General features: G+C 35.1%; 1 protein-coding gene across 2 annotated transcripts; it reads left to right on the top strand.

Annotated features, from left to right (window-relative positions):
- Positions 1-1312: 1312 nt before the first annotated feature.
- LOC121410365 (DAZ-associated protein 2-like) lies at positions 1313-16717 on the top strand. Of its 2 annotated transcripts, none has more exons than XM_041602400.1 (4): positions 1313-1524; positions 9010-9230; positions 10239-10355; positions 16096-16717. In XM_041602400.1, exons 1-4 carry the CDS (start codon positions 1515-1517, stop codon positions 16222-16224), a joined length of 477 nt encoding a protein of 158 aa, XP_041458334.1. In that variant the 5' UTR covers positions 1313-1514; the 3' UTR covers positions 16225-16717. The 2 variants fall into 2 exon arrangements, with proteins under 2 accessions (XP_041458334.1, XP_041458333.1); XM_041602399.1 differs by lacking the exon at positions 1313-1524 and adding an exon at positions 7418-7581.
- Positions 16718-19059: the final 2342 nt, after the last annotated feature.

Below are 19059 nucleotides of genomic sequence, written 5' to 3'. Positions count from 1 at the left end.
GGCATGGCTCCCACTTATTTCAGTGAACTCCTGACTGAAATCACCCCACCACCCACCCCCCCCCCCTCAGTCCTACAGACTCCAAAGTTCTCATGAACTCCTGCAGTCACCCCAGTCACCCACCTATTAAAACAAATGTCACTATATTATAGGCGATCGTGCATTTTCCTCAATAAGAAACGCTTGATCTGTTACCATCTTCAAAACTAAAAACTTACAATCTACCCTTTTTTGTACTTTTTGTTTACTTATCTTGATAACTATTTCACCTTTTCGCAGTTGAGTATATACATGTAGTAATTGTGCCATATAACTATTAGGCCCCCTATTATTGTTATTATTATTATCATCATCATCAATATTATTATCATTATTATTATCATTATTGTTACTTGAAGGGGAAGTTTACCCCTCTTTCTTAAAAAACATAATGAGGGGAATCAAACAGATTGTACCGAAAGGGTGTGTGACGGCGTACGTGTTAAGGGGAACCCCAGCCTTCGTTCAAAGCGCCCCCCCCCCCCTGATTCACAAAAATATGTTCACATAATTATGAGGAGACAGTATTGGAAATTATTGTGAACGACGTTATCGGTTTTCTCGTTCAGTTTGCAAGCCGACCGGGATATGCAAGTAACTGTTTTTTTAAGTTCACCCCCCCAAAAACAAAAAAAAAAGTGTTATGATATCAGAAATTTAGAGTCACTCAGAAAATTAAAAAATTGTTTACTAATTTCATAGAATAATTTGACACATCAGTGCTTCTTTCTAGTTCAATTTTTTTTGTACTGTGTTTGGGTGTGCGCGTGTGTGTGTAAACAATTATTTTGGTTAGAAAACAATCAAACTTGAATCCCGACTTGAATATAGAAGGATAAATGCACAATATGCTGAGTGTATATTTCGTTTAACTAAAAAACCTCGTCTTATAACATCCTAATTTTTACATTAGATTTTGATGTTTAGGGGTATTATGGTTTTTTTTAAATTTGACAAACCAACTTTTACTGGAGTAGACTAATATCCCTTTAAATTATGATTTTGAGAAACAAAATGTGTTTTGCCCTGTTTTGAAGATGTTGCTATGATTTAAAGCGCGGTTTTTAGCTCACTATGATAATTCAGGCCCAATGAATTAAGGGAGATGGCCCCAATACGGTATCATTTAAACATGAAGGTTATTTGCATACAAGCCTCTTGCATAACACACCGTGTGGATTCTGTAAATACAGTTATGTAACACTGTTTTCCTACCCTCAAATCAATAGTGCATAATGTATTGAGAGTCACCCCTCCCCCCTTCAAAGCCTTGTATATGCATTGGACTCTGTACCTTGCTGTAACAGGAGTGCGCCATTACAGCAAACACTGGAATATACTAATATCATCATTTTTTCGTTACTCATTTACAGAAATATTTTCAGCAAACCTTACTCCGCCTATAGCTCATATAGTCGTGCTTGAATAAGCAAGAATTTTCTTCGTCAGACTGAAGTAGAGGATACGTTGCAACCATGTCAAACGGTAAAATTAATTTTGTCTATGCTATATAACTGCCCTTCACCATCATGTTCGACGATGAATGATATTGTCGGACCCACAATTATTATGTTTTGATCAAAATTGTCGTATTCATGATTATATTTCTTTAAAGATATATATATATTTATGAGATAGGATGGATACTTATGTGGTGTAGCTATATAGGTCTATTAAGATCTTATGGATAAAAGAGGGGATTTTAAGTCAAGCATAGTATCCTCCTTCATTCTGTACTTCAACGCATAGGCCTATCATCGGATTGTTTGATTATGAAAGATAGTCGGCAAATTAAACGAAGGAACAAAGAAAAATTATAGCTAGGTATATTGATCCCATAGTTTTATTTTTGTACGCTTACTTGGTAATTATAATGGGAATTCTTATAAGTATTTTTCCTGCCAGTTAATAGGCTGTAATAGATGTATCTTGTTACGATTAGCATGTAGGATATAGCCATAGACTTATTAGTACAATAAAGTTGGAATCGCTGAAATGTATGGTATTTTGTCTATTTATCCTATTTTTATTTTAGTTCACTTAATAAGGGTAACATTACATGCTCACAATGGTCCTGCATGAAATGCATTTCTTTCAGAAATGGATCGGAAGCCTTCATAATATTAATAACACTAAGTAAATTTACAAACAGACGGACTGATCGAATAATATACTGTATATGTATATACCGAGGTGTTTTACCTGACTGCTAAGAAAGCACGAATGCCTGTGTGCAAACAACCAGGGGGCCAACGGCTTAAGGTCCTCTCCGAGGGACCTGGTAATGAGGATAAATGCCTTACCAAAAAATTCTCACTCTAAACAATAAAACATTAGAGAAGTCGAGGCGGCTTTGTGAATTTAAAACTACTTACGCATTTTGGCCTATGGGCTTATCATTACACTCTCTGCAATGGTGGTGTTGGCTTATCTATATTGTCAATAATTAGGATGAAGTCGTTAGATTGATGAAACTAGAAAAAAAAATAGCTCGCAAATTTCTAGAAGATAATATGCATTGCCGTTATAGACTACCGATATAAAGATGTGAGTGCTCAATAAATGCTCATTTGTATCAAGGGTGTATTTCAGGCTGAAAATAATATAATTTGAAAAGATTAAGAGTAATCAGACAAACAAAACAAATGCAATTTCATCAAAATCGGACAAAGAATAACGAAGCTATGACATTATTTAGATTTATTTAGATTTGCATTATTTTTGAGAAAAAGATTATATGCAGTGTCTTCATAAATATATTCAATGAGTGAACTAATGATGTCGTATCCCCAACTTGATCTTATTTAGTTTATTACATTTACAACACTTTATTCAATACAATTGTTTTATTTTCCACTTTCAATGTAAAGATGACGCATTTAACATAGAGTAAGTTAAATCCATTCATGTCATAAAGATTTAATGGAGATGATTTTTTCAACCATGTTTCTGACAAACCTATTATTTTAAATGTATGAGTTATAGTTACTCCTGAGAAATAAACTAAAGTTATCAAAATTCTGCACAAGACTTCTACAGTTGATATGTAATAATGAAAATGAAGTCGAAAATTCATCACCTTCATAAAAAAGGCACATCAAAATATAAACGTTTTAACTGCATATCACTTTAAAAATTCGTCGGGAAAGAAAATACAAGCAGGTGTTAAAGCGAAAGACCTGGAAAATACAGTATGCGACACGTTGTATAGCAAATATTCATTAGATTTAGAATAGTAATAAAGAGAGAAATCGACAAGTTTCAAGAAGACAAAGAAAAAGTAGAAAGAGTATTGAAATAAAAGGTAAGAAGTCAATTCAAAACAAATACAAGTAAATACAAATAACCAGGTTAAAGTTCAATCATTGAAACGTATATATAGAGTAATGGATCAATAATTATTATTTACATTAGTTACATTGTTTACAATGTGAGTTATCTTCAAAAGTTCATTTACAATATTATATTCTTCAGACAAAAAGTCAGTTCATGTAGTAGGTGTCCTCCTCCGTCCATCAGACCAGTGGCATAACTACAGGGGGCACGTGCTCCCCAATCGGCTGACAAAAAAAATGGGAAAAAGGAAAAGAAAAAGAGGGGGAAAGGAAGAGAAACGTAGTGGGAAAGAAGACATTATTGTTCATTATAATGTTATATTATATCATAATTATGTTATGTTATATTACATAAGAAACATTTTTTTCATAACTTAATGAAAATGATTTGCTCGGGGCCTATCTCTTCATTGTTCCTGGTGCTTGCATTGTCTGATCGAAATATATAATCCTGTTATACTAAAACCTCCCATTTTCAAGTCAATATACACCAAACTGCCAAATATATGTCCTCGCACTTCGAGTTATTATTGTTTTATGTACAATAGTATGCTTCTTTTTCATGACTGCTTAAAGTGACTGCCCTATTTTAAGGTCTTAATATAAAACATTTCCTGTCCGTGATTACGTTCGCAGTAGTGGATTGGTGAAATATGTCTGCTCTCCAAGAATTCCTAGAATCAGTCCTTAAAATTTCGGTTTTCTGATCTTAATATCAAAAATTTTCAGCTCGCGCTTCGCGCTCGCATCATTTGGTTAGTGAACTACGTATGGTCTTCGTGAATTCCTACAAACAAGCCTTAAAATGCTCCTCTTCAGGTCTGAATTTCCTAAATTTTCAGCTCGAGCTTCGCGCATGCATCATTTGGTTAGTGAACTACGTATGGTCTTCGTGAATTCCTACAAACAAGACTTAAAATGCCCCTCTTCAGGTCTGAATCTCCTAAATTTTCAGCTCGCGCTTCGCGCTCGCAAGATTTGATTAGTGAGATGGGCATGTTAATCACGATTACAAGTGCTTTATGTGCATATTTAGATATAGTTCTAACAAAATCAGCAAGTGCTTATTGGCAATCGAATTGGATGACTTTGGTGAGATGTTTATACTCTTATTGGATTCCTAAAGTAATTATGCTGCATATATAGAGCGCTTACAGACTTCTGGCAAAGTAAGTGTTAAGCGCTATAGCAAGTATAATTAAAATATAGTCCTTAAAATCTTCCTGTTTAGGGGTCAATATTTACAAAAATTTCAGCTCGCGCTTCGCGCTCGCATTATTTAGCGAGACAGTTACGTATCATGATTACAAAAGATTGATTATAATGTCCCTTTTTAGGTCTGAATATCAAAAATTTTAAGCTCGCGCTTCGCGCTCGCATTGTTTGACAAGTGAGATACATATCCGTTTAATGGCACTGTCCTAAATGTCTCTATAGGTCAGTATACCTGGCAACTGGGCGCGCTTCGCACGCTCACTAAGTGACTCAAAATTTTTGCTGGTGCCCCCCCCATGCCGTGACCCACGGTACGCCACTGCATCAGACGACCAAGTGGTTTTTACGCTTTTCGAAGATCTTGTCTGCGAGAGAATTTTTTGATTCTTCATCGTATGGTCTTCGGCAATCACAATCTTTGTTCCTTTCAGCTTTTTCCGATTTCGAAAGATTTCTCTGTTCTTCCTGTAGCTGGTCAATTAAACGATGATTGGTCGCGGCTTCGGTTCACCAGTTCCTGATGTTGACGATGACCAGGGTTGTGCTGAAACCGGAGTTCGTCCAGTTCGGTGGGAGCGGTCGATATCTTTCATGGTATCCAGCAGGGGCCGCGGAACGGTTTTCGAAGTGGGGGGGGCTGACCCTGCTAAAGATCACAATCATATGGTCAATTTTACGTTTTTGTACACGATTTTAGAAAAAAGTCGGGGGTTGGAGCCCCCCCCCCCTCCGGTTCCACGGCCCCTGCATGTTGTTCACTGAATGCTCCAATCTAATGATATTCTTCTCTTGTTGGGTTAGCTTTTCTTTACACCTTTCAATTTCTTTGTCCTTAATTCCTTTCTGCATCACTTTTCAACTCAAACAATTCACCTTGAATACTTTCTACGCTTTTCAATAGTTCCCCATTTTTTTCTCAATGGCATTACCAACAGTTGACTCCAGTAAGCTGATGAACTCTTGATTCTTGAGCAAGTCTTGCATGACTAGCAACCACTGCTATCTGTCTTTGACTAGCCATTGTTTCACGATCGAGACTATTATTCCAGTTAGAATTGAAGTGTTGAGGGGCTTTGAACGTTGAAGATGAGCTGGTTCAATGTGGTACATGTAGATCTAGGCCTAGTGGATCTAAATTGTACATGTAGAGTTCATCACAGAATTATATGTATGTGACTGACCACAGACATGAACCGGCAGTTACTCACAATGAGGAGTCCCATGTCTGATCCAAATTACTCCAAACTGACTGATAATCTAATGATGCAGCATTGTTCCAGAGTACTAGGATGTTATTCCTCTGAGATAGTCAGCATCAGAATATAAATAACAACCAAGAAAAGGTTGAAAACAAGAGCGAAACAAGAGCAAATTGCAGTGCAACTCCAAACATCTAGACTGATTATGATTCAAATCCAAATTATTCTCCTTATACTTCACCCACAACGGACTAACAAACCTTCGGAATTACAAATCTCATTGCGTTTTCGGAATAACGAACCTTATTTGGTTTTAGGATTAACGAAACTACGGAATGACGGTTCTTCGGAATAACGAATCTTCGGAATATTCGAACCAACTGCCCCTTAAAAGAAAGAAACAAAAATCAACCTCGAGCGGCCGATCGGGGAAAATACGGGTGAAAAAAAAACATATCGCCCCCCCCCCCCGTATTGGCGGAAGCTGGATCCATCCCTGATTATTGTAACCTTTTATACACACTTTTGAATTTCACTTCTCATTTCTTGTGTTCGCCATTTACTCTACTGTATATCATGCGCCTAGCTGCTGATAAAGGAAACTTACATAATAAGTGATATTCAGTATAGAGTGGTAAAATAAATGGGGCACACCAACGCGCTTAGTTGCGATGGGGGAAGGGGTAAATTCATGTATAAAAGCGTAAACATGAACATGTTATTCTATTTTATCGTGGATTTTTTCCATCCATCTGTTTAGAACAGTTTCCAAAAGGAATGCTTTCATTCAATAGCAATAAATATAAGAAAATTATGAGATAAACAATTAAATATCAATGGTCATCATGCATAAATACACCGTCCATCATTACCATCATTATGATAATCATTATAATTACTGCTTATATAATGATAATGATAATAATAATGATAATAATTATGATGATGATAATCATCATAACAATAATAATATAATAATAATGATATTATCATTAATGATATCATTATTTCTTTTATTATTATTATTATTATTGTTATTATTAGTATTATTATTATTATTATCATTATTATTTTTATCATTACTATTATTTTTTCATGATAATTGTTATTATCATTATTACCTTGAATTATTTGGGGATGATGATTCAGAAAACGTGCATGCCATTCTCCCAACTTAAATATATAGGGGGATACCCCCCCCCCTCGATCCATGCACCCATGCCCTATGGCCTTACTTTTCCTTTTATAGACTTAAGTCATTATTCCTTCCCCTTGTAGTATTTTGTTCTTTCAGTCCTTTTGTAAGTTTGTGACTAAACCACCTGCTGCCAGTATTTCTTAATTTCTCTTTAATGATGAATAGTTTTCATTTCATGTGGATATGACGTCACTGGCTCGAGGAACCCCGTCCCAAATTTAGACTATGTGGTCATTGGGAGGAGCTTAGTCTCATTTTTAAGCGCTTTTAAAAAATGTTATTTACATACGACGGATAAATTAATAAAAGTCGATAATAGAATCCAAGAGAATCACATGAATAAAAAAAGAAACTATAATTTCGTGAAAAAACAACTAGATTAAAATAGTTTTAAAGATATGATTAATTAGTTTTTCAACTAATCCAGGTATATTTCAAGACTACTTTACCATACCATTTTTATGTAAACAGTGACTAGCGCAGAGTGGTTTCTTCAGTTGACGTCGTAAAGTTTCTACCGAGCTTTTGCAACTTTCCATTCTATTACGTGTATATAGATATTATAGTTCGATAATGCCTTTTGGAAAGAAGAAGGGTAAGTAAATGGGCGTTCAATTCCATTTCGATATGTGTTAAAAAATAAATTTAAAGAGCCAAAGTCTGTGACTGTAGTACCGGTATAAACTGTAACCGATAAGCACGTGCAATGTCGTATCCACGCAAGGGAATCGGTGAAATTCACGTTTCTGTGCTACGTGTATACATGTTGCATATGGGCGTAATCGCGTGCCATGTCTGTCTAGGGAGGGCATAGGTAAGACAACAAAAAGTGAAACAGCATTTCTACTAAAAAGCATAAGCTTACCTTAATATATTCTGTTAGCATTATTATCACAGACATTGTTCAAAACTTGCCTCAAAATTTCACTACTACGCTACCCTTAGACCAAAAAGCTTCGGTCTCTGTTAATTTGGTTGTTCAGCTGAACTCCGTTGGCTTCGCTTCACTCACCAAATACAGAGACCAAAGTTCTAGCGCGATCTTTACAGGGGACTCAACGGCCATATGTTTATGTAAGATCGGATAAAACGGGGAAGTGAATTTGCGCGACAGCCGAGGTAAGTCATGGTCATTGTAAGTCACTGTTTTTGTTCCTTTTAACTTGATTTTTCTCCATTTTTTTGCAATTAATGCCAAGAGGGAATATTAATTTGCATTTTGGTCGCATTAATTTTCAAAATTTTTATTCATTAAAGACAAAACTTGAAGAGCCCCGACGAGGGGATTTTGCATTGCAAGTCCCCTAATGGTGGCTGCATGATAGCGAGCCGTCTGTGTATGAGGAGAAAAAAAAATGTTAAAAAACTCCTCGAAACAGACGGCTGCCAGCTGTCTATGCTACCCTCTGCTACACACCTTCCCTTGCCTTGGTTGGTAAATGCTCGCACTCGCTCTCAAAATCAGTGACAAACTGTCACTTTTTGGTAAGAAAGGCAACACATGAACTTGAAAAAAGACATTAAGTGTACTCTACAGTGACTAAACTTACTATTGGACACAGACTCACTCCTTGCCCTTTCTTGTAAACGTCTTAAAATCGGTAATTTGAATCCAGTTCCCAGTTCTCCACACCTGCACGTATTAATTCACTGCCAAATCCAAAATGGCGAAAACGAATTGCAAAAGACCTTTTACACAACCTCATTCCCAGTCTTTTAACAGTATTCAACATGTTCTTTCATTAATCTGTTTATCATCATGATGATCATATTGATCTGCATTAAACATGGTGATCATGATCAAAACTAAGATCGTGATCATGAACATGAGAATCACAGACAGATCACCTTTTTTGTCCTCATAACAAATTAAAATTCTAGTTATTATTATTTTCAGTATCAAGTGCAAATTTGTTAGCACTTGACATCTAGGCTAGTATTAATAAATAATAAATTTCATGGAAGAATATGAGTGGTAATAAAAAAAATGGATACTGATTATTTGTTGTTGCTTGTATTTCAGAAAAAGATGGCAAGAAGCCTTACCCTACCCAGCAGGCTGCATACCCCACACAGCAAGCAGCTTATCCTACATCGGGTGCTTATCCTGGCCAACCAGCATACAACCCACAGGTAGTTCCATCTCAACAGCCTCAGGCATACTCTGCCCCACCTCCAGGGGCTGGATACGCTGGAGCCCCACCCCCATATTCTGCCACAGCCGCACCTCCCCCAGCATCTCAAGTAAGTTGTGATAACTGATTAAACTTTAATAAGAATGCACCAATTTTTATTATAGCACACTATGACTGAAATTTGTAGTATATTTCCAAAGTATGTTTGTGAAATGAAATGACAAAAAAAATACAAAATATATAATGTGAGCCACAAAATGAGAATATTCACAAAAAAATTCTTTGATTTCTGTACATGATTTCAATCATTTTTTTTTTTTTTGTAAAAATTTTGAGTAGATGCATGCATCCATGCATAATCAGTTTTTTAAATGTCATTTGCCATATTTTTTGTGCCAGATTATGGAAATTCAGATTTTCATGGTTTGTGGTATATGAGGAAGTGTATTATAATTTATTCTTTATGTCTGGATGTGTTCAACTGCTAATACCGTTTTCTTTGATTAATGGCATGTAAAGTAACATGCATTTCATGCCAACTCACATTTTCCCAGAATTAGGCCTGCATTTTTCAAGTTAATTTTTTGAACAAGTGCATGTGCTTGTAAATCTGAAGAAAGTATGCAGGCCTGTTTTTTATTCATTACATGTTGTAATGTTTAAGATAATTTTACCAAAAATTTCAAGTGATGAAAGATTGGTCGTAATTGTAAATGTAGGATACATAGACGGGCAAATGTATGAGTGGGAAAGGCAGTGACAACTGCTGAAACATTATATCAGAAATACAAAATGAAATCAGAATTTATGTATCTAACTCATTAAGATCGTAATTATGATGATGAAGAAGGAAAAGGGCGAGTTCTACTTACATGATGGATCTAAACACTTAAATTTTTTTTTTAATAAAACCACTTACATTTTCATCATGATAATGATTAGATTGCAGATTTACTTTTTCTTCATGAAAGCAGCTGATTCCAGTAAAAAAAAACCTTTAGATAGAAAGGACTTCCAACAAGAATTTTATTGATGATGATTCCAGATATTGGATTATTAGAATAGCCTATCACACAGACTCATGAAATATTGATGTATTCATATTTATTCATTACAGGCTGGTTACCCACAAGCCCCTGTGTACCAACCTCCCGCCCAACCACAGACAGTAGTTGTCAGTGGTGGATATGATGCTGGTGCAAGATTCAACTCAAGAAATCCTCCTTCAATTCCAGTGAGTTGCTTTGATTTGTCTTGTTTTCTTATTTCTTGTTTGTTGATGCTATTTGCTTCTACAGTGTATATATTATTTCTGTAGTCCCATGTTATGATTCTTAATCACCATTTGACGAGTGGATACCATGCATGACAAAAAATATATGTAAAAAGCATCTCTTTTTTAAGATAGGGTATGTTACATGTACGTACGAAACGTAATGAGGGTGTAAAAAACACCAAAATAGTGAAAAGGGGGTATATATTTCGCTAGAAAAACTATGTGTTTACGGACCAATTCAGAGGGTATGAAAAGACTAAACTGTATATAAAGGATAATGTGCTTTTGCCCCAAGACTACATGTTAAGGGTCCGATTTGAGCGAGGTGTGTAGGGGTAGTGGGTGGTACTAAACCCGATGAAAGTGGTAAAGCCGACGTCTGTGGTCACATCCGTGACATAACAATTAGCTCTTAAAGGACTGGGGGAGCCATGATTGCCTTCCTCAACACTTTGTGCAATCTTTCCGAAGCACAAAAGGATAGTGCCTCAAAATTTCATGACTTTTTTCTTTGAAGTCTCGTGCATTTTTTGAGGCCAAATTTGCGACATGCTGGTGTAGCATTGTGGCGCTACATGACTTTTTATGAGACAACGTCATGCTAAAAATGGCTCATTTTTATACTTTGTGTACAAAGTCTATAGGAGATTAGATTCATGAAAAGGTGATTATTTTTCGTTCTAATTGGTCTGCTTAATTAATATAGGGTTTAATTTAGTTGTTAAATAGTCTGTAATAATTTCCATTGAAAAAACTATGAAAAACAAAGAAATACATAAATTCTAAAATCAAAGAAATACACATGGAAACCTTAAATTAGATTGCAAAGATGACATCTGGAAAAAGGGAGAAAATTTGAAGTGAAATTGGGTATTAAAGGAGAATGAAACCATTGGAACAAGATAGCTTGTGTGAAAACAGAAAAATCAAAGAAACAGATCAACGAAAGTTTGAAAAAATCGGATAAATAATGAGAAAGTTATGAGCATTTATATTGCAATCACTAATGCTATGGAGATAGCAAATTGGCAATGCGACAAAGATGTGTGATGTCACTTGTGAACAATTCTCCCTATTACTTTAGTATATATTTCACTTGAATTGCCTCTTTTATCACATCTATCCATAGATCATGTGTTCTTTCTACATGAGGGAATGTAATACATATTTTTAAAGAATATATCATGGATAAAGAGTTTGTATCATCATAAGAAAAAGCAAAAAGAGACATTTTGAGGGTATTTTATAGTCCACCAAAGGGAAAGTTGTTCATCAGTGACATCCACACATCGCATTGCCAATAGGAGGATCTCCATAGCATTAGTGATTGCAATATTCAAATGCTCATAACTTTCTCATTATTTGTCCGATTTTTCTCAAACTTTCTTTATTCTTATTCTTTGATTTTTCTGTTTCTACACAAGCCTATTTGTTTCAAAGGTTTCATTCCCTTTTAAATATTCAAATTATGTTTTTCATGAATAAATGTGCATATTTACATGTATAAATGAAAATGATTATTTTCATAATTTTTTTTTTGAAGATGGTAAAGAATGTGCATGCCTAATTTCACTGTGATAGCGTGAATTGTGGCTGAGATCAGAAGGGGCCAGGGGCCATCATGCTCCATGCTCCCCCCCCCCCCCCCCCCCCCCCCCGTCCTCAAATACTTCTCAAATAGGCCTGTCCGTTTAGAGTTAAGATATCATTATACATTAGGGGGCCAAGTTAGGTAATACTTGTCAAGGATACCGTTTTGTTACCAATACTTGTTAAAGGACAAGTCCACCCCAACAAAAACTTGATTTAAATAAAAAGAGAAAAATTAAACAAGCATAATACTGAAAATTTCATCAAAATCGGATGTAAAATAAAAAAGTTATGGCATTTTAAACTTTCGCTTATTTTCAAAAAAATAGTTATGAACGAGCCAGTTACATCCAAATGAGAGAGTTGATGACATCACTCACTATTTCTTTTGTAATTTATTATATGAAATATGAAATATTATTTTCTCATCATTGTCATGTGAAATGAAGTTTCATTCCTCCCTGAACACATGGAATTCCATTATTTTAACATTTTATGCTTCAGGCAAGGAGGTCCTAATCGTCAAATTCGTAAAAATTGAAATATTGTATAATTCAAACAATAAAAAACAAAAGAAATAGTGAGTGAGTGACGTCATCAACTCTCTCATTTGGATTTAACTGGCTCGTTCATATAACTATTTTGTTAAAAATAAGCGAAACTTTGAAATGTCATAACTTTCTTATTTAACATCCGATTTTGATGAAATTTTCAGCATTGTGCTTGTCTGATTTTTCTCTGACAAATCAACATTTTTCAGAGGTGGACTTGACCTTTAAGGGGTGCATTTTCAGAACATGGAAAATACTTGTATAGGGTGCTTTTCTAAACCCCATGTCCACACATGGTATCCACTTACGGGTCGTGTGGTCCAGTGGTTAGAGCATAGGACTCATAATCGTAAGGTTGTGAGTTCGAATCCCAACTCTGCCATTGTCTCCACTTTGATAAAAAGGCCCGAGAGTGATATCTGTCGTCTATAACGTCAGCCACTATGACTGATTAACCTAGACGTAAAATTTTTCATAGGTAATAGGTTTTATACCAGCTTGGCGTTTACCAGCAAAATGCTGTCCTGCCGAGTTCCTACGGGAGTTACCACAAACAGAACAAACAGAAACTTGTCAGTGGAAGTGCCTATCCCTCCCCTCGGCCCACTTGGTTGATTATATATCTTATGAAACCTTAATTAAGGAAATTATTAAGTCGTTGTCAAAATGAATTTCTTATGTACTTTTCATGTATTTCATCTTTCCACCGGTCTGCTAGAAATTGCACCTACATGTAGGCCTATGGACCAGTCAGTTTCACTCACCCTTAATTAGGAGGCAATTTTTTCACTGTTTTTTTTTTGGGGGGGTAGTTTATTGTGTTAAAACTGTTGTTGGGTTCGCTATAATCAGGTAATAATCTTTGTACATGTACCAGAGAAATTCAACTTTGAAAACATTCAAAAATAAATTCCACAATAACGATCTCAAAATGAGTTCTAACAGAATCCAATAAAATGGCCACCCATGTGTTTGTATACGTGTGCCAAATGTCTCTGTGAAAAACTGTGTAATTGCTGAGAAAATAGAAAATTAGCATGGAATCCCATAAAATGTTGGGTATTTATCCAAGCAATATTAATATACTGTCGTACATTTTATGCCTTTTTGTGTTATTGATCATCAGAACTAGCGGTTTCAGCTAAGATTTCATGATTCACAAAGATAAGTTTATTTCAATGTACCAGATCTAGATCTGTAACAATATGGTGGCAATTAACCTTGATTTTAAAGACTTTCTTATCAAACAATTGTTTGCTACTTTCTTTTACCTATAATACGTCTGGATTGCAATACCTGGTCCTGGTGTGAATATTTGCTTCTATGAGCCTGTTCATGGTTGTAAATTGCGCATGAGCAATAAAAGGTCATTTGAGATAGACATTTGTGATTTGATGATTATTCATGTATCCCTATTAAAATATTCTTTCGTCACATCCAAACTTAAGAGTAACAAAGTCTTCATAATCATTGGTATTTGACAGTAACAATAGTCAAATGTGCAAAAAAAAAAACAGATTTCCAAACTTTATAATAATAATATAGGATATTTATATTGCGCACATATCCACCTTGTTAGGTGCTCAAGGTGCTCCTATATTACCCTGCTAAGCTAGGCGTTCATAGCGCACACAGCTTCTTAAGGAATTACTTCCTACCGGTACCCATTTACCTCACCTGGGTTGAGTGCAGCACATTGTGGATCAGTTTCTTGCTGAAGGAAATTACGCCATGGCTGGGATTCGAACCCACGACCCTCTGTTTCAAAGTCCGAAGACTAATCCACTGGGCCACAACGCTCCATTATCCCTGATGTACTATTCTAGTCCCCTGGTCTTTACAATACCCGGTATACGGCCATGCGTTTTGAGTTCGGCCCATTTCAGTTACAACTCAAATTTTCCTCCAAAATCGCATCGTTTCATGCAATTGCATTTTTTTACTTGTGTTTGAAATCCTATACCCATAAAAGTATATGTATTCTGAAAGGAAATTGTCTGAGAAATTCAAAAATGCAATCAGAAAAGGCATAGGGCAATGTCATAAAAAGTTATAGGTTAAAATATGTGGAAAACTGAAAAAAATAAACTTCCCAATAAATCTTTGAATCAGATAAACTTTACACCCTATAGAAAATAACATACCTAATATAACAATAGAAAAAAAGTACTATAAGTATTATGTATTCTTGTAATTGGTTCTAAAATAATGACAAAGAAAGAAAGAAAATGAGAGATGTGTATATGAGCAGCCAAAAGTCAAAGCAGAGCTTGTTGGCTAAAGGCTTTAAAGAATATGCAGTGAGACTGTGAGAGTCCCCCAAAAATATCAATACGACAAGAAAAATAAATAAAAGAGCAAACAAAAAAGTAAACAAAAACAGGGGATACAAATACATAAATAATAAGTGTAAAAGCAACAAATTGAATTAGAGCCCATAGGAGCATGGAAATAATTATTGCTAAGAGTGGCAAAAAAATAGTTATAATAATCTATGGCATCAGGGAGCAATGAGCAGAAGGGACGGCAAGGGGGGGGGGCAAAAAGTAAGAGGAGGTACCACCACATGGTAAATTCCCGTCCGATCAAAATGATTAAAGATCCCTGTGCCGGGGCATGACTTCCAACGAAATGACAACCCACTCGCAATGATGATAAAGGAGCGATGAGAAAATAAAACAAAGAAATTAATTCAGTATAAACCAGGAGAGCGAATGGAATGAGGCCATAACTGATACAAAGATACACAAAGTTCTGTGTTTGTACTAAGTATAGTCCTTGAGAAGATGGTTTTCAGCTTTTGTCAAAAGACATATATTGAGGGTGAATGTAATAGTTCATTATGGAGGGCATTCCAATATTTTGGACCTGTAAAAGTGATATTCCTTTTGGCAAACAAAGTTCTTACACGAGGAAGATGAAAAAGATTACTTTGCCGAGTAGGATATCCATGGACACTGTTATTTTTTTTAAAAAGGGAGGCAATAACAGAAGGTAGGCCTATATCATTGGCATTTAACTGATACATAAAGATTCCTAAGAAGGAGTTTATTTTTACAAATAATGGATATGTCTGAGATAGGTAACCAACATTGTTAATATTTCTAATTGCAAGTTTCTGGAGTAATAAAATCCTATCAAGCTGGAATTTTGCCCCGTTGCCCTAGGCTAAAATACCGTAGTTGAGGTACATGTAGGATGATATCAGAGTGAAGTATAGGGATAGTAATATAGGGTGTGGAAAGGGTGATAAGTCTGCATGAAAAGTGACTCGTCAACATGTATCCTAAATAATTTAAAGCTGATAGGACATTATTAGAACTTAAACCACATTCATTCATATTTTCAAAGCTATTTGTACATCCCAAAGTGATCAAACTTGTCCCCTTTTTTTCTTTACACACATTAATAAGATAATGATTAATGTAGATGTTGATGAATATGATGATGATGGTAGTAATAATATAGCAAAGTCCTTCTACTCCATTTCGAGCAATCAGGTACTTGATTAATTACATTATTTAAACATCTTGATTCTGTTTTTGTTCTTTTTGTAGCCACCTCCACCAGGTTGTGCCCCCAATGCAGCCCAGCTGGCTGCTGGCACAGGGCAAAATGTTGTCATGGGACAGAGACCATCTAACTGGGTTACTGGAGGATCAGATGGAGGCTATACATTGTGGTAAATCCCTATCACCTGACCTATTACAGGATGATGGAATGTCTAAGCTAAAAAGGCAAATAAATATATAACTGGTGTACGTACATGTATATTTTATATCATGAATAAACTTTTCTCTGAAGATGGTACGTCTCTGATTTTTATTAACTTTTCAAGCCTTGTCTTACAAACTTTCTGGAAGTACATTATGTAAAAAGGATTTTTTTTATGCCACATTTGCTATGGAAGTATCCCTGGACTATCAACCATAAGGTCCAGGATCAAACCCCGGTGAAGCAGTTTATTGTCCTTTGGAAGGCCTTTGCAATATGACATAAATCCGAATTGGTCACTCCCAACCCGGGTGTTGAACATATTCCTCGTAGGATGCGAACATTATGGATTTTCTAGTACCATCATGTTGTGTGCTAAGAATTCTTTTCAGGGACTAGATGTTGTGAACTACTGTATGATAAAGAAGTTTAAAGTTTATCCATTGACAGATTAACCATTTTGGGGAAAATATTGAAAAAGGAATTACAGTAGCTAAATAGAGCTTTTGTAAGGCAAGGCTATATTTTTGTGCTTTACCTGTGTAAATATGATGGATGTAAAGGAAATATCTAATCTATTATGTTTATTTGCCTTAAAATACTATTTGTGAGATGTGTTGCTTTGGTATTACATGTACACGTGTCCATTAATATGTGAATAAAGAGAAAAATCTGCATTTCAAAGTGGGTCTGTCTTGATTGTAGAATTGATATCAAGTAAACATACATGTCATGTAGCTCTATGGTACAATACAAATAAATTGAATGAAAACATACATGTTCCATTTGTCTAACTATCTCTTATGATAAGTTTCCTTTGACAATTTGTGTATACATGTACAATGTACACTATACAATTACATTTATGTACAAGTATTCATACATACATGTACATACAAGTATGTATCTGCTTTTGTATTTCCTGGGGAGCGTTTCATGAAAGGACTTGTCGGACGTTTTATCCGACAAGTCCTGTTTTATCCGACAGTTACTGTAGTAACAGTGCTTCTCAACCAATCAGAATCCAGGAAAGTTGTCAGATCTGACAACTTGTCGGACGAAAATATTGATGAAACGCCCCCCAGATTGCATGTACATTGACCACGTACCATGTTTTCTGTACAGAATAGATATTAACTTGTACTTTAGTCCTTCAAATTCAATGTAAACACCACTAAAATGGAAGTGCACTGATGTAGAAAAGGCTTTGTGCTTATGTACTCAGGGTAGTGCATTGGTATGAGCTCAGTAACTAGTGCTAGTAGGTTAATGCCTGTTTTCATGCATATTGGGGCTGCACGATATGGATATTTTATCGAGATACATGTATGGCAATATATCATTGCCAATTGATATAGTTCACCTTCTGCCTGTTTTCTACTACCAAGACTCACATGGGAACTGAATATGGAGATTTAATGATTTTTTTTACCTGGGACCCTCTAGATAATGACTGGGGTTACTATTCAGGCAGATTTCTTGTCTGAAACACATTAAAGTCTTGTATACAATATCATAAATGGCAATATTACCATCATGATCTCTTCAATGCCATCAAGTTGAATAGTATTAGTATTGTGCCGCCCTAATGCGTAGTGCTTTTGGAAATTATGGCATTTTATTTGTCATCAAGTGAGTCATCAATGTGAATTGTCAGTTGAGATTACAAACAATAGGAATTACATTTTGTGCCTCTGCATTATAGACTTGCTACATGGTTATTGATTGTAATTAAAGCCAATTGTCATTTAAGAAACAATAGGATGCATTGACTATTAATGATATTGCACCTCAGCATATTGACTTGTGTGTACCTACACGGCTACAGGTCAAATTTGATAGTACCTACTTACATTATATGACAAAGCAATACAACCCTTCTTTGTCATTAACTGACTGATAATTTCAATAGAAGACAACTCGATCTTGATTTGCAGATTTTAATATCTTATCATAGTACTATAATTATTCTTTCTTCATTATTATTTCTTCATTTTTATTTCTAGTTTTATCATGCTATCTATGTAGACTATGTATATGTGATTAAATACTTGAAAAAAAGTTATAGGTTTATTACAAAGAGCATTTATCTTTTGCAGATATCATTATACATGTAGGCCTGCATTTTATTGTACTTTTTGTATTCTATTCCAGTATATCTACATGTATGTACATTCCTGTTTATATGACTGTCTATAGTATCTTTCTTTTCTTGAAAATTAATAGTGAATTGAATAATCTATCATATTGAAGAAACTATTCTCTGATACATGTTATCTTTGAACAATTAAACAATAACACTGGATATACCTTTTGTAGTGAAAGTCTTGTTAGAAGTCAGTTGATACTTGATAAATATTAACCGTATGCTATTTTTTGTACTCTTATTGTAATCAAGTGCTCTGTTTTAATACCAGTCTATGTACATGTAAATAATCTGTAATAATTATAAGATTTCAAAGTAAATACATGTAAGTAGTCATATATTAATATAAAGAGTGCTACATTTTAAAGCCTATTGATGATTATGATGATCACCAGATACTGAATAATTTGATGATAAATCCTGATTACATGCTCCTATGGTGTTCATTGACAGACAGCTCCTGTTGTTTGACATGTGGTTTGGCATGTTGTCAAATTACAGGAAATTGAATTTCCAAAAACCGTGAACCCTTCCAAACTTTCCACATCTGGATACTTTCAAAGGAAACTGATTGCAAAACCCTTGCAGATAATTGCAAAATTTCTGCAGACAAATTGTAAACTTTTCCAGAAATATGGTCTTTATTATTAAAAAAATAGTA

The sequence above is a fragment of the Lytechinus variegatus genome, chromosome 3, assembly GCF_018143015.1.
Source record: "Lytechinus variegatus isolate NC3 chromosome 3, Lvar_3.0, whole genome shotgun sequence".
NCBI lineage: Eukaryota > Metazoa > Echinodermata > Echinoidea > Temnopleuroida > Toxopneustidae > Lytechinus > Lytechinus variegatus.
This window is presented reverse-complemented; position numbering and strand designations above follow the sequence as displayed.

Coding starts and splice junctions, on each gene's coding strand:
- LOC121410365 (XM_041602399.1), top strand. CDS start 7,560: ATGCCTTTTGGAAAGAAGAAGG. Junction 9,231..10,238: donor CACCTCCCCCAGCATCTCAA/GTAAGTTGTGAT, acceptor TATTCATTACAG/GCTGGTTACCCACAAGCCCC. Junction 10,356..16,095: donor GAAATCCTCCTTCAATTCCA/GTGAGTTGCTTT, acceptor TTCTTTTTGTAG/CCACCTCCACCAGGTTGTGC.